At 37.8% G+C, this 16478-nt stretch overlaps 1 protein-coding gene across 1 annotated transcript; it reads left to right on the top strand.

The window, feature by feature from the left end:
* The first annotated feature begins 11539 nt into the window (after nucleotides 1-11539).
* LOC131237340 (uncharacterized) lies at nucleotides 11540-14465 on the top strand. The gene is made up of 3 exons (XM_058235049.1): nucleotides 11540-12208; nucleotides 12310-12410; nucleotides 13444-14465. Exons 1-3 carry the CDS (start codon nucleotides 11688-11690, stop codon nucleotides 14061-14063), a joined length of 1242 nt encoding a protein of 413 aa, XP_058091032.1. The 5' UTR covers nucleotides 11540-11687; the 3' UTR covers nucleotides 14064-14465.
* The last annotated feature ends 2013 nt before the right edge of the window (nucleotides 14466-16478 follow it).

Here is a 16478-nt window from a genome sequence, read left to right as displayed (position 1 = left end):
AATGTCTTTAAGCCATGGATTAAATGATGAACTCCTATGGGAAAGAGGACTTGAGAGTAAGGGTAATAACTCTCTCAAAGTTCTCTTCAATACTCACTCAAAATCCAAGAAGCAACCTAAGTGTTTATATAGAGTCAAATCCCAACGGTAAAAAAAAAGGGCAGAAATATGTCATTGTCGATGTCATCGAAGTTTCCTTTGATGTCATCGAACCTTCTTCGATTGCATCAACTCTCTGCACTATGATTTTCAAATAAGTGTAGGAAAGATTCTATCCGATTTCATCGAACATTCTTTGATGCCATCGAAGGGTCGTTCAATGTCATAGAGAGATGACTCGATGCCATCAGTATTTTCCTAGAAAAACATACTTTGGTTTATGGACATATTGAGCATTATTTTGATGCCATCGGACATGCTTCGATGCCATCGAGCGTGCTTTGATGCCATCGAGATTTGAATCTCGATGTCATCAAGACATTTTGATTGCATCGAGAATTAATAGATTTTCCTATGAAAATACTCTAGATAGTTTGGTCCATATTTCGATGCCATCGAACAGCCTTTCGATGTCATCAAAATTTGAATTTTGATGCCATTGAATGATTTTCGAGCCATCAAGAATATATCATTTTCCTAGCAAGCTTGCTAGACAAACTGATCCTCTGTTTAATGTTATCAAGCTGTGTTCGATGCCATCGACTTGTTGAGATGTGGAGCCACATCTGGGGGCCACTCGACCAGTCGAGTGCCCTGCTCGACCAGTCGAGTGGCCCACTCGACCAGTCGTGGACTAGCTCGACTCAAAGTCCAGCGAGCATCGATTTTTTGGGTTTCATGGTACTCAACCGGTCGAGGTCTATACTTGACTAGTCGAGGATCCACTCTACCAGTCGAGGTTATGCAGATTCGTTTCTGGATTTAATGCGGCTACGGATTTTTTAGTCAGTTTTTACAGAGGTGTAAAAGGGAAGTTATCTAAACTATAAATAGGTGTCCCTAGGGCTTTTCTAGGGTGTGGGAAATAATTCTAAGGTGTGGGAAAAGGGTTTTCTCTGTACTTCCAAGGGAGAGGTTAGTATATTGCCTTGTACTCTTCGTTTTCCTTCATAGTGGAAGTTTGCATCCGTGGTTTTTTACCCTTGTTAGGGTTTTTCCACGTATATCTTATCTTGTAGTTTATTTGGAATGCTTTGATTCTTTTTCTAGTTTATATTTCTTTCTGTTTTTCGTTAGTGGGTGAGAGCGGAGATTGGATCTCGGTTCATTACGTTGTTGGCATGCTGCACAACACGACTTACTTCGATCCCATCGAAAGTGATTTGATTACATTGAGTATACTTAGAGGATTTCAAAGATTTTTGGAGATATTAGGCCTTAAATCGATGTCATCGAAGTGCATTTGATGCGATCAAAACTTAAGTTCCAATTGCATCAAACTGCCTTCAATCCCATCAAATATATCCAGGTTTTTAACAATTGGTTGGTAGACTTGCAAGGCTTTGATTCAATGTCATCAAACAGGTGTTCGATGCCATTAAAATTGCTCGATTGCACTTCGATTGCAATCGACAGAACATGAATTTTGCCTATATGCTTCTATCTCCATAGGCTTTGAATAAACTCTAAGGGGTTGGTGCATGGAATTAGATGGTATTAAGTGGGATGGAATTTCTTTTTTGCCATAAATGAACTTGTCTGCAGATTGTCTCTTAATGCCATGAGAGTGAGCTTTCGCTTTGGTGTTTGGATCATGTAGGATGTAGGGCTTAAATACGTGTTTTGATTCATGTAGTGTTTGGTTGTACATGAAAAACAACTACCAATCTCAAAAAATGTGTTTGAAAACTACACTGAAAAGTAAGTTGGGCTCACCTTGATGTTTGTGAGTAATCCACCTCATCCATCCGTTTTGTGAGATCATTTTAGGACATGCTACCAAAAGTCAAGCAAATCCAAAACTCAAGTGGGCCATACGAGAGGAAAGAGTGGGGAAAGAATTTCCTACCGTTGAAACCTTCCCGAGCTCCGCCTGGATGTTTATATGTCATCCCAACCGTTAATAAGTTCATTCCTATCGAGATGAACTGACAACATAGAAAACTTTATCGTGATACAAAACTTTTGTGGCCATTGGAGGTTTCAATGGTGGTCAATCAATCCCCACTGTTTTCTCTTGTGTGGCCCACTTGAGTTTTAAATCTACCTCATTTTTGGTCGCTTACCCTAAAATGATCTTGTAAAGTAGATGGATGGGGTGGATTCCTTACAAATATCAAGGTGGACCCCACCTCCTTTCCTAGCGAAAGCACATCATAGCTCATGATTTCAGGAGGAAATCTCATGGATTTTGCAAATCCTGGTTGAATTGTAGAAAGCCCTCCCTAACCCTCCCTACTCCATGCACAGGATCAAATGTTAGAAACCTATGATGAACCAAACAAGGATGATTTTTCAAACTAAGGGATTTAAAGTTCCATCCCACTTAATACCATCTAATTCCATGCACCAAACACCCCCTAATCTAAGCTTACCAAAGTTTTTACAAAGATGGTTTTGGGAAAGTTTAGATTTGTTTCACGTGGGTCTTTTACCTGATAAGATTTGGTTTGGGAAGTGAGGCTTAATATACCTGTAGAGTGCACTTGAACTTCTTCAACTTGATGAGTCTTGGTCTTGTAGTCTTCATATGAGGCTCATTTGACACACAGACTCAACATTCACGTATATTAACAAACAAGGGCACTTTCAATTTGAACAATCAAGATATCATCATTATATTTTTTTACAAACAAAGTTTTATCAACACTACCCATCATAAAATTATGACTAAGTAAGAATTTAGTCAATTTTTCATACCAAGCTCTAGGGGCTTATTTTAAACCATACAATATTTTTTTAAGATGGTAAACATGATCCGAAAATTTAGAATCTTCAAAACCCTTCGATTGTTCAACATAAACTTCTTCATTTAAATCACCATTTAGAAAAGAACTTTATACATCCATTTCATATATTTTGAACTTTTTATAACAAGTAATGGAAATAAATAATTTGATAGATTCAATTCGCGTAACTGGCGCAAAGGTTTCATTGTAGTCAATACCTTCAATCTGAGTATAACCTTGCATAACCTGTTGTACCTTATTTCTAATCATACTACCCATTTCATCATATTTATTTTTGAAAATCCATTTTATTTCAATCACATGTTTATCAGTTGGTCTTGAAACAAGATACCATAAATCATTTCTTATAAATTGATTCAATTCGTCTTGCATGGCCAAGATCCAACTTTCATCAACTAATGCCTCATTTGCATTAACTGGTTCAATATGGGAAGTGAAGCAAACATAGTTGCATATATTTTTAAGTTATCTTATGGTCTGAACACCAGTGTGAGGGTCACCAAGTACTTGATCAGTTGAATGGTCTTTGACGAACCTTAATTCAATATTATCTAATTTAGATGATCATTCTGATTGATTAACTAAGCTGATATTATTATCGTCATCATCTTGATCAAGATTAGGTGTGATCAGTTAATCATCAATCACAACATTTATCAATTCTTATATAACCTCAGTTCTTTTGCTTAAAATCCGGTATGCTCGACTGTTTAAAGCATAACCTAAGAAATATTCCCTCATCGCTTTTAGCTTCAACATTATCCAAATTTTCACAGTCACGTAAAATAAAGCATTTACTTCCTAAAGTTTAAAAATATTTAACGGTAGGCTTTTTGTTAAACCATAATTTATAAGTTGTTTTGTTTTTAGTTGTTCTAATGTAGACATGATTAATTATATAGCATGCAGCACTCACAGCTTCAACCCATAAATATTTAGGCAAATTTCTGCTATTTAGCATTACACTAGCCATTTCTTGTAAAAATCTATTTTTTCTTTCAGCAACCCCAATTTGCTTAGGAGTTTTAGGAGCAGAAAATTCATGTAGTATTCCATAGTCATTGCAGTATTTTTCAAAATTGTTATTCTCGAATTTAGTTCCATGACCACTCCTTATTCTGATCACAATTAATTCTTTTTCAGTCTTGATGCGTTTTATAAGTTTTCTCACTTTGTCAAGAGCATCCGATTTTTCTCTTAAAAAGGTTACCAGTAATATCTAGTGTAGTTATCCACTACAATTAGAAAATATTTCTTTTCGCCTCTACTTCCCATTCTAGTTGGTCCAACTAAATTCATATGAAGTAGTTCAAGAGGTCTTGCCATGGCTAAGGAGTTTACTTTCTTGTAACTACTCTTAATTTGCTTGCCTATCTGACAGGCACCACATACTTTATTATCTATCTTTTTTAATTTGGGTAAGCCATGAAGTGATCAATTTTGCTCAATTTGTATATATCTATCTAGTTTACATGTCCAAGACATTGATGTCATAGTTCAGTCGCATCTATTTGGACCATGTAGCATGAATGATTTGTTGAGCAAGAGTTATCAATTATATAGTAATTTTCAGACGTTCTATGACCATTTAATATTATATGTCTTGTATTATGAATTATCTCATATCTGTGATCTAAAACATTTACACTATGTTTGTTATCACAAATTTGAGATATGCTTAAAAGATTATATTTTAGCCCTTCAACATATAAAATATTTTCAAAGAGATGTAAGTTGAGAAGTTGTACATTACCTTGGCCAATAATCTTGAAATTGCTTCCATTTCCGAATATAACTGACCTGCCATCAATTTGGTTGATGTTTGAGAGTATAGTTTTATCATATGTCATGTGTCTCGAACATCCGCTATCCAGGTACCATCTTGAATGGCTACTTTTTTTGAAAGTTATGTGGATAACAAGACACTTAACCTTTGGAACTCATTTCATTACGGTTCTAGGTCTAGGAGAGTCTCTTGCTTTTCGTTGTATTTGGGAGTTATGATTTCTCATGTTTCTATATACTCCATTCTTACCAAAGTTGAATTTCAACAACTCTTTGAGTTAGTCCACAATTTTATCAGCTAAAGGAGTATTTTTTTTATTATTTCATTTGATATTTATGCTAGTTGGCACTATTTTTTATATTAGAGACTTGAAAGGGTTTTATATTTTTGAAGTCATTCTTTTTATGATTCGACTCTTTTAAAATATCTACTTTAGAGTTTGAGGACTCTCCTTTTACAAAAGTAGAAGCAGAATCCTTAGATTTCAAAGAGTTACTTCTAATATAGTCCAGATCTATCACCACATCGCCAAGAGGAGGCTAACAGTTTTTCAAGTTTCTGGTCACCTTGGGTATATTTCTAAGTGTCCTTTGAACACTGAAGGAAGGAAACTTCAAGTTTTAATATCTTATTTTCTGATTTAAGTTTTTACAATTCAGAAAATTTTAAACTCCAATCTAACTTAGTTTTTTTCAAAATAATCAGAAAATGAGATTTTTCTAAAACAACTTTTTCAAGTTCTAATTGTAATTTAACATAATTTTCTTTTCAAATTTTCAGTTTAGCCGCAATCTTACAACTTTATCTGTATAGGGCATTATATGCATCTTGAAGTTCATCTTCATTTTTAGAGTTACTTCTTGGAGTTTCATAATCAAACATTTCATAGTCATCTGAAGAAGTGATTCTGACTATAGTCATAAAGGCTTTCAATTCATTTGTATTTTCCTGGTCTGATTCGTCAGTTTCTAAATTAGTTTCAAATTTTGATGATTCATCCCAAGTAGTTATCATGTATTTTCTTCTAGATTTATCTTTTTTAAGACATTTATGAGCAAGATGCCCATATTCAGAATGGTTAAAGCATTATGTGTCTTTTGTCTTAGATTTCTAATAGTTTGAATTTCCTTTTCTTTTGTCAAACGATTTTTGAAAATCTATTCTCTTCTTATTTTTTAAAAATTTATAAAATTTCTTTGCCAACATAACCATATCATCTTCATTTTCTTCAATATTAGAATTTACATTAGAATCTTTTGAATTGGATTTAGAAGATTTAGGGGCAATGGACTTAATCTTAAGAGCTTTGAAATTCAACTCGTAAGTTTGAAGAAAACTAACTAACTCCTCAACCTTCATAGTATCAGTATCCCTCAATTCCTGTATAATAGCAACTTTCAAATTAAACCTAGCAGAAAGTGATTGCATATTTTTGCGCAAAACTTGCTTTCAAGGATTCTATCTCCAAGACCCTATATGGAATTAACTATGACATTTAGTTTCATATAGAAGTAGATAAAAGATTCATTTTCTTTCACACGAATTTCCTCAAATTTAGTTGTGAGGATTTAGACCTTAGAATTTTTGATAATGTTAGTTCCTTCATGTGTCGTTTCAAGAATATCCCATGTTTATTTAGTTGTATCACATGAAATGATTCTTTTGAATTCATCTGGTGATAAATCATAAGTTAATGTATTTAAGGCTTTTGCATTAGTACTACTTTCACTTTTCTGAACAGTCGTCTAAAAAGTATAAGCGTTTTCTTTCATGTACATGGTTCTATTTTCAGCTAATACTTCCATCATAGGAGGGATCCATTGTGTCATAGTGGCTTGCCATATACTCTCATAAATAGATTTAAGGAAAATCCATCCTGGCTTTCAAATATGAATAGTTTAAGCCATCAAAGGGAGGTGACTTGGTAATGGATAAACTTTTGAAATTTGACACCTTATATATCTAGATCTAACTCTAGGTGGTGAATCTCAAAAGGAGCAACCTCTCTCTGATACCACTTGAAAAGACGAGCTATCGATGTCCTAGATGGGGGGTGAATACAACAATACCAAGTTCTTCAAAATAAAGTGGAATAAATATTCTCAAATGCCCAAGTATCAAAACCTTGAATCCAAATAATTCATAGGACAACTTTCACATAGAATTTTAACCAGGCCAACCTTATTTCATGAATGTCTTTAAAATCAATCTTTCAAACTAGCAAAAGAAGATAAAATAAATATAGCATTCACTACACAAAATGAAATAAATATAACATTAACCACAAGACATAAGAGGTTATAGTGGTTCGATGCTTAAACCCACACCTACTCCACTCCCATAATTACTATTGACAACGCTAGCAAGCACTAGCGATAGCTAGTAGTAGCCAAGACTTAGCTAGTCAGCACTAGTTCAGCGTATTTGTATCTTTTAGGCCCCTCTAGAGAGAGATTAGTACCTCATAATTTTAACTTTCACTATTTTAAGGTTTTCACAGGTTCACCTTAATAACCTTATACAGTTCTTGTAATTTTCATAGGCTATCACAATCAAACCCCTTTTATGATTTTCATAGGCTATCACAATCGAGCCCCTTTTGTGATTTTCACAAGCTATCACAAAAAAAAAAAAAAAAAAAAAACCCCTCTTTGTGATTTTCATGGGCTATCACAAATTAACCCACTGAGATTTTTACAAGCTATCTCAGAAAGACCTAAATGAAATACAGTGAAGAATGTACTTATCTCCAAATGTTGATTCGAAGATATAGTCGAAGCTCGTAGTAATGATCTTCTTTTTTATATGTAGAGGAGGCAGTATTCGTTTAACCAGAAAAAGTATAGGGTTCTAAAGTATTTTAGAAAATGACAAACCCTAATGCTACAAATTCAATTCTCTTAATTCTTAGGTAGAGTATAGACTACTCTCTATAATGTAATTGAAATTAACTTGAGAAAGGGAATTGAATCTTAAATAAATTTATAAAAATTGCACAATTAGCTTGACGAGGACATAAGCTTCTCTCTCACTTGCAGAAGGTTTTGAGTGATTTTTCATTGTGATTTAGAATGAGAAAATGTCCATATTTATATTCAAAGGATTTGAAAATTCGGCTAGCCTAAGAATAAGTTCGGCTGGTAAAATTCCAACGAATCCGTTCTAAAGGCTATCGGATTACATGGGATAAGATTTATACAAAATTCAGTTTGCCCAAGGCAAAATTTGGCTGGCCAAATTCTCTCAAAAATCTGAGAATTCATTACTAGAATTTGACCCGAACTGCACTCAGGCTGGCTGAACTTCAAGTTAGGTTAGTCGAACCTAAAGTTAGGCAGGCCGAATTTGCAACCAATTTTTTAAATATTTAAATATGAAATTTAGCTCGAACGTGAAGTTAGGTTAGCTGAAGAAGTTAGACTTACCAAACCTAAAGTTAAGATGTCCGAACTCTAGAGCAATTACATCATAGATAACCCAAAATAAACAATTTTTGAAAGCATCTAACGTAAGGTCTTTCTAGGATTATATCACTTATTGGTTGGCTAATACAGAGATCTTCTAATCTTAATAAACCTAAAATCGAGTGACGTCTTGAGATGATTAGCCAACCTTGAGTTGATCTTCACGAGATGAAGTGTAGTTGCGATTTAACCATACTTGCGATCTAACCGGTATCACTGTGTATCTTTTGTCTTACAAAATTTGACAACCTTATGTGTGTTAAACATATAAACACTTTCAAGCTCATCTTCAATGTGGAGTTATAAATCCTCATTATATTGTTAATCTCAATGAAGATGATTTAGAACTCATTAGTTTGTAGGCTTAGGATGAGGGATACGATAATGCAATCACATATATTTTTATTGCACCAAAAAATCATACAAATGCCCAAGAACCAAATGCTATTTTATAAGAAACCGATTTGCAATGGCTATAAAACGGCTCTTTTGATGGATCGAACAATGTATCAATCCCATTGAAAAAATTCTGAAATTTCTCTGATGGTTGTTGGACTCATTCTTCTATCTGATCGAGTGGACCTTTAATTGGATCAAGTCCCATCAACAGGCTGTCGATGGAATCAAAGACCACTTAAAAATAATTGTTTTAGGCATATGATTTTACAATAATACTTTTGCACCTCCGTTAGCCTTACTTATCATGTTTCAATTAAACATTTAAGGCTAAGAGATTATCAACAAGGTCTACCTATAGGTTTAAGATCATCTAGAGGCTATGATTGTTTTGGGTCAATGGTTAGGGTCACCAGGTTACCTCATTTACCTGTTCTTCGCTCTTTAATACTCATATCCAGTTGTGTTTTTTATCTTCAACTTTTAAGGGTTCAACCGACTATATGACACATGGATTCATGTGATTGACAAACAAGATATACAAATTAGTGTACTAACATCTTTACAATCCATTTCTCGAGTCATCATGTTAAAAAGATAAAGTCACGGGAGCCCTGAACCAACAAAAAAAAAAAAAAAACACGAAATCAGAAAGATATGGATGCTACCATAGAACATGATCCCTGCACCCATAGCAAACATCTATAAATATGCACGAGAGTGAAAAAACGGATGTTACCATTGCTCGAAGAGGGTAGCATTTTTACCGCAGCACTAAGAGTAAGAGTTGGGAAGAAGGTTTACTTTTGTCATTCGAGAACAGGGGAATAGAAGAGATGTTGCTTCTGTTTTGTGGTTCGAGAACAGGGGAATAGAAGAGATGTTGCTTATGTTGGTTTCAGCTCGAAGTGTTTCAGATCTACCAGCGGAGGAAAGGGTTTCCTATCAATTGATGGTTGAGATGGGAGATGAGGGTTCCAATAGAAGGAAATGCGATGAGATGGGAGACGAGTTCTGATCAAAGGAGATGCGATGAGATGGGAGACGAGTTCTGATCAAAGGAGATGCGATGAGATGGGAGACGAGGGTTCCAATCGAAGGTGATGCAATGAGGTGAAAATTCTAAATGAAGGTGACTCAAAATTCTTCTTTTACTGTGTTTTAACACCCGATTGCTTTACATTAAGGCAATTCTACCATCTTGAAAAACCGTATGATTTCGTATACCATTTGAACGACGTAAGATGTCATGCGGTTACATCGATAACGGAGTGAAAATGTAGGCGTATTTAACTTAAGTGGTTTTCACAAATAAATTAAAAAATAGATGGATTTTAATAAATGACTCTAAAATTATTCACCTATGTTAACTTCCAGTTAACTTTGATGAACAGCTAAAAATGTAAAATAGTCAACCCTCGGAGAGGTGCTGATTAGGTCAGGATAGACATAGACCATTCACTTGGTTGGGCCACCTACCAAAATGATAGACCGTCTAAGTTATATATATATATATATATATATATATCTGTGTATGTGTGTAAAAATGCCGTTCCACTTACCATGCGAACCACACGAGTATGTCGAAGATACACTTAGAAAAATGACTCAAGGGCTACCTGCAACGGGCAAGTGTGGCCCACCTGACGAGCAGACCTAGTGTTTTCTGTGAGGACCTTGATGAATGTCCCTGGCATATAAGTCGTGGATTTGACTTGATTCTTCAATCTCTCTACACCAGAATAACATCAGCATTACTGATAGTCTGAATCTTAGGCAGACCAATATATGCCTTAAAAATGACAAGGGACGAGGCTCGCCAACGAAATTAACTATGGTTGACCAATATTAGATGGAAGTCTTTGTAACACGGGACATTGCCCCACTAGAAGGTTACCTGCCGCGTGTGCTGTCGAGTGATCGATCTGACAACTCCTCCGCATCATCTCCCTGGAAAAACGGTTTCTACAATCATTTTAGTATATCATGGATGGTGAAGATTGCTGACCAATGGATTTCCTACATTTGGGCCATCCATCATATGAAATAGTCGATGAAAGAATGGAATAAACCATGGCCAGGGCCAAGGATCGAGCAACAAAGGATAGCAATGGATAGAGAACAGCTATTTAAGAGGTCGTTGGCAATATGAATTTTGTGCAGTTTGGAATATAAATCCACTACTTTGGCATCTCAAAATCCTGAATTTCAAATCTAATTTGGATTAAAAATGCTTAAAAAATCTTCATTTTAAAATCCAAGAAAAAAGGTAAAGCCCAGAAATCCTTGATTTTCAAGAGTGCAGATGGAATGTGTTGAAGGCACGGGCAAATTCAGTGCCATCGCATCTCATTGGTCCACTCATCCCCGACTATTCCAGTTAACAAGATACACCCGGATTTTTCTCTGCAGGATAGATTGGTGCTGCACAACAACATGACTTTCAAGGCATGGAACTTCTCTTAACCCCAAAATGATTTATGTTTTAGATCCACACCGTCCGTCCAATTTTTACAGATCATCTTAGAGTATGAGCTAAAAAATGAGGCACATACAAAGCTCAGGTGGACCACACCACAAAAAGCAGCAGGGGTTGAACAACTACCATTTTGTGGTTTATTTGCCATCGAACTTCCTAGTAGGTTCACCCAGACCTCGACGAAGAGAAAACACAAATATCAGCTTGATCAGAGTCTTCCATAGCTCAAAAAGTTTTCAACGGTAGTCGTCTAATTCCCGCTGCTTCTGTAAGGTGGCCCACGTGAGAGAATGCACGGTTTGTTATAAGGAATTGGACTCTGAGTTCGGAATCCAAATACCTGCTGCCAAACGACGCTTAATGTTAAGATTAGGGGCAGTCTAGGTTATTTCTGTCGAAGCAGTGACCTAACGTGATGTCACGTGGGTAGTCCAGCACTTTGCAATTTCACGCAAAACCAAGGTTTATTTACCAGCTTCTACTCCCAAAGAAAAGGCAAAGATATAAAAACAAAGCCCCACAACCTTCTTTGCTTCTTCTGTTTCTCTCGGATCCCTCGACAGCAAGAGGAGATAGAGACAGGTCCATCTTCATCTTTCCTTCCACCCAAGAAATATCAAAGGAAGAAAAAAGAAAAGAAAAAAAGATAAACTATGGTAGAAAAAGCTTCTCCATCTCCCCTAAGCTTCTTTCTCGCTCTTCTATTCATGGCGCTATCTACTTTCCTACCAACACCATCACCATCCCAAAATCACCATCACCACCCACCTCCCAAACGCAAGAGAAAGCAACAACCGAAGCCACCCTCTTCATGGGAGCAGATCAAGAGCATCCTCACCTGCAAGCAGACCCAAGCCTCCGAAGTCCACGACCCTTCCAAGAACGTCGGCTATTCCAAGCTCAGCTCCTCCTGCAATTCTATCTGCAGCTTCAGAGATGTCGTTCATGGAAACACCAGAGTCACCCATAGAGATGAGAACTCCCCTGAAAGTAGCAACGTCGGGCAGGAAACGGGACTTCTGCGGAGAAACACTGCAAGTGTTGGGTCGAACCGGTCCACATGTTCAGTTGTCCGATCAAGCGGGCCATATTCATCATCGTCTTCATCGAGAGGAATGCAATTGAGGAAGCTTTCTGGGTGCTACGAATGCCATATGATTGTTGATCCCAGCAGGTACTAGGACTAATACTACTAGTCTTAGTTCTTTGTTATTATTGATTTTCTTCTTTGGAGTTTTACCTGAGAAGAAAGCTTTTTAAAAATGTGAAAAAAAGGTACCCATCAGCAAGGACAAACATCTGCGCTTGCTCGGAGTGTGGAGAGGTTTTTAGTAAGACTGAAAGCTTAGAAAGTCATCAAGCAGTTAGGCATGCAGGTAAAATCATTTCTATTTCCTTTAATATGGATTTTTTTTATTTTTATTTTTTTCAGGAGAGAAATGTCTTTATCTTGCTTAAAAGTTTCTAAATTTTGTAATTTCTGGATGGAAAATATCTCTCTGATCTGACTCATTGGAACCCATTTCTAATCTCTCTCTCTCTCTCTCTCTCTCTCTCTCTCTCTCTCTCAATTAACGGGTCTGGGTCCGGAACCCAACCCAAATTAGAACATGAAGGCCGACTTGGCTATTCATGACTGAACGGGAGTTTTTCCAAAATTCACTAGTTTCTACGTGGACCGTTCCATAGTGGACGGATCGTGCCCCCCAAATCTCTCAAACTGTGGTCTTTCCCTCCACTGACTGCATGTGGGTAGTTACATTTCTTCTTAACCATGGATTTCCATCCAACAATTGAACGGCTAGGATGGGGCTGTAGATTGATGGTTTAGATCAACGAACCATGCCCTATTCATGGACGTGGATTGCCTGTGCCCCGGCCACAAGAAGTTTCTATGGTCCGAAGGCTATGTGGGGCCCACAGAGATGCCACTGCCAAATTTACTTTGTCCATCAAGGCCACGATAGGGCAGAGTCTAAAAATAGGCCTATCTAAAACTCTTGCAGAGCCATACCACACAAAACACTGACGATTGAATGCCCATCGTTGGAAACTCTGCGTGGGCCAACAGAAGTTTTGTATTACGGTGATACTTGTACCTACCGTTTATCTAAATGGTAATAACCCTGTGAACGGTTTGGATTACATATAAACATCATGGCCGGCTCTAGTATGGTTTCAGTAGTGTACATTTCCGTTTGGTGTGGCCCACATGGGCCTGGCAAAACGGACGAACGGCATGGATATACAATGCATACATCAAGGTCGCGCCCCGCCGTCAGGGTCCAATCCACGTCGTTGTTCCGGGGTCGCAGCTAAGCCACTGGCTCGTAGATTACCCTCCGCCCAAGTATCATTTTTTTTAATTATTTTTTTCTCATAAATCTGATAGATGGTTTCTCTCGCCAGTTTCGGAGCTGGGCCAAGAGGATTCCGGACGGAACATCGTGGAGATAATCTTCAAATCCAGCTGGCAGAAGACGGACAGCCCCATCTGCAAGATCGAACGGATATTAAAGGTCCACAACACCCAGCGGACCCTCGCCCGCTTCGAGGACTACCGCCATTCTGTTAAGTCCCGCGCTTCCACCAACACCCACAACCGCTGCGCCGCTGACGGTAACGAGCTCCTCCGCTTCCACTGCACCACACTAACGTGCGCACTCGGAGCACGCGGGTCCTCCACCCTCTGCGGGTCCGTCCCAGGCTGCTGCGGTGTATGCACCATCATCCGCCACGGGTTCCCAGGCGGGAAGGGTGTGCGCACTACCGCCAGCAGTGGTAGAGCCCACGACAGCTTGCGCGTAGGGTTGGAAGAAGGGAAAAGAGCAATGCTGGTGTGTCGGGTCATAGCTGGAAGGGTGAGCCGTGGAGACCTGATGGCTGGGGATGATGAGAGCGTGTCGGCCGCTACGTACGATTCGGTGGCCAGTCATGCCGGGATTTACTCAAATCTCGAGGATCTCACCGTATTCAATCCGAGGGCTATCCTTCCTTGTTTCGTAGTCATCTACAAAGCATCAGATTAACTTTTTCTTTTTTAATGCAATGGTCTCACGTCCAATTAATTGAACCGCAGGTTACTTTACCTCTCAGTGGATAACTTCCAATCTTTCATGTTTTTGGAAAATCCAATCCGTCCAATAGCTTGGCCCCACCATGATGATCATTTTCTCTAAAAATATTCCCATCAATTCATCAGATGGGTCACACCAGAGAAAACAAAATATGGCCGCCTATAAATAGAAAAGTTCAAGTGTGGTCCACTTGATGAGTGGATGTGTTGATTTTTTAGAGAAAGTGATTATTCTTATGGCGCAAAAATATTGGATGGGTTGGATTTTCTTCTTACATGAAAAGTTGGAAGTTATTTATTGCTGGATGGTTAGTTGTGGTGCAACCGGTTGAGCTTGAGACCATCTCTTTTCTAATCGCTGCTTTTAGTTGGATTGTATGTGATTAGTTGAGTCGTTGGACTTCGACTTCTAGTGGATCGCGCTGGCCATGCGCGGCCGTTTGTAGCCCTATACCTAACACATGGAAGGTGGGGGAGGTAGATCTGAGCCGTCCAACTACTAAATAGCCAACGTTTAAATGAGGCGGCAGTCCATTCTCCGTTTGACTCCATCCTGATCGTTCATTTTGGGAGATTTTCAGCTGTGGTCCATCCATGGATTAGAAACCTTTTAATGGATGGTCTAGATATACCACCCTATCTGCCACTTAGCAGGTAGTCGGTGCTCCTACCTCATCTAGGATTCCAAGCTAGAAGGTGGCTAACCTTCTTTTGGTGTACATATCTTTACTTCCGGTTGCTTATTATTGGTCAACAAAGATTTTTCATTTAGTAAGTACAAATTAACGTGTTAGCTCAGGTTATGATTACAAAGATGGTCCCACACGAAAGCTCCCGTGCCGTTTGTCTTCCCAATCTGATGACACACGTGCCAGAGGTTGGGTCCAATTTTCATTTTAGAGTTTGATATGATCAATCAGCTGACAACCATCATCTTTGGTCAAGTGCATATTCACTAACCGCACATTCTTCTCACACAAATTTGATGTGCCAAATCAATGAGACGGTGTTATTGGTCACTGGTCACTGAAAAAAAAAAAAGAAAAACAGCAGCCCGCAGTCCATTTAATCAACGCAAGCAAAGCCAACTAACAAAAGAAGAAAAAGAAAACAGAAACAAAAACAAAAGAATGATGAGGGATTAAAAAACACGAAAAGCAAAATGATTAAAAAGAGATAAAGAGGCATCTAAATTTATGTGATTTGACAATTTGACCATCTTTAGGCAACAACACCCAACTTTCTTCTCGCTGAAATGGGATAAATGAAAGAATATAAGGCTCACCTTTTTCACTTTGTCACGTACTCAAGCACGGATTAGATTTCTCTGGGTAATAGCTTAGTGGGTCAGTCCTACCGTGGGCTCGTCTCTATGTATCTGGATACTCGTGCTATCTGTTTTGCTATCTTGGCATTGGCTAAAAAATACAGCAAATCAAAATCTTAGGCAGAACACACCAAAGGAAATAATAGTGATGGACCAAAAGAAGTTTTAGATCAAGCTGATATTTTTTAGATCAACCTGATATTTGTGTTTTCCCATTATTCAGGTCCATGTCACCTTATCAATAGGTTGGATAGCAATTATACACATTGTGATGGACCATAAGAAGTTTTTAATTGTGGGCAGTCAATGACCACAATTTGATGTGATGTGGTCCATTTGAGGTTCGTATCTACTTTATTTTTTGGACCTATCCTAAAATGACCTAGCAAAACAAATGGATGGCATAGATGTACAACACATACATCAAAGTGGGCTTCATGATTAGGAATCGCCCACTAAGTTGTTACCCTGAACTCACTTAATCCAAAATATTACATATTTATCTCCCCAACCTTACTAGTTTTGGCAGTATTTAAGTACTAAATTGATCTAATAAGATATATTTTCTATACGCGATATAATTTTGGACCTAAATATGAATAGTGCTTAAATAAATTATTTAAAGCACAAAAAGAGATCAAGCTGAAGGTGATGAAAAATTAGAGATTTAGAACATATTATTGAAGAATTTACATGCCAAATATCCAAGAAAACTAAGTAAAGAAGATGGAGAAAAGACTGAAATCATACAGCCACCTAAGGTTGGTTCGATCCAACCGAAAGTGCACAAAACAGTCTAACGAGAAATTGTAACTTTCAGAATTAATTCAGCTCGACACTTGGGTGTGCGACTAAAGTAGCATTGGGTCTCACCGAAGAAGCGTTCAATGCGACCTGAGGGAGACAGAGACTTCATATGAGTTTTCAAAATATTCAGTTGTAATTGAAAGATCCAGTCGATGCGATCGAAGTGATGTTCGATGCGACCAAGGTGATATTTAATACAACCGAAGCGTAAGAAAAGTGCAAAAATCTGAAGTC

This window comes from Magnolia sinica, chromosome 2 (genome assembly GCF_029962835.1).
Source record: "Magnolia sinica isolate HGM2019 chromosome 2, MsV1, whole genome shotgun sequence".
Taxonomy (NCBI): domain Eukaryota; kingdom Viridiplantae; phylum Streptophyta; class Magnoliopsida; order Magnoliales; family Magnoliaceae; genus Magnolia; species Magnolia sinica.
Note: the sequence above shows the minus strand (reverse complement) of the source record. Positions and strands in the feature narration are given on the sequence as shown.

Bases quoted from the DNA above. Each gene is read 5' to 3' on its own strand.
- LOC131237340 (XM_058235049.1), top strand. From the start codon at position 11,688: ATGGTAGAAAAAGCTTCTCCATCTCCCCTAAGCTTCTTTCTCGCTCTT. The intron at 12,209-12,309 runs GTACTAGGACTA...TGTGAAAAAAAG, and splicing joins ATGATTGTTGATCCCAGCAG to GTACCCATCAGCAAGGACAA. The intron at 12,411-13,443 runs GTAAAATCATTT...TTCTCTCGCCAG, and splicing joins TCAAGCAGTTAGGCATGCAG to TTTCGGAGCTGGGCCAAGAG.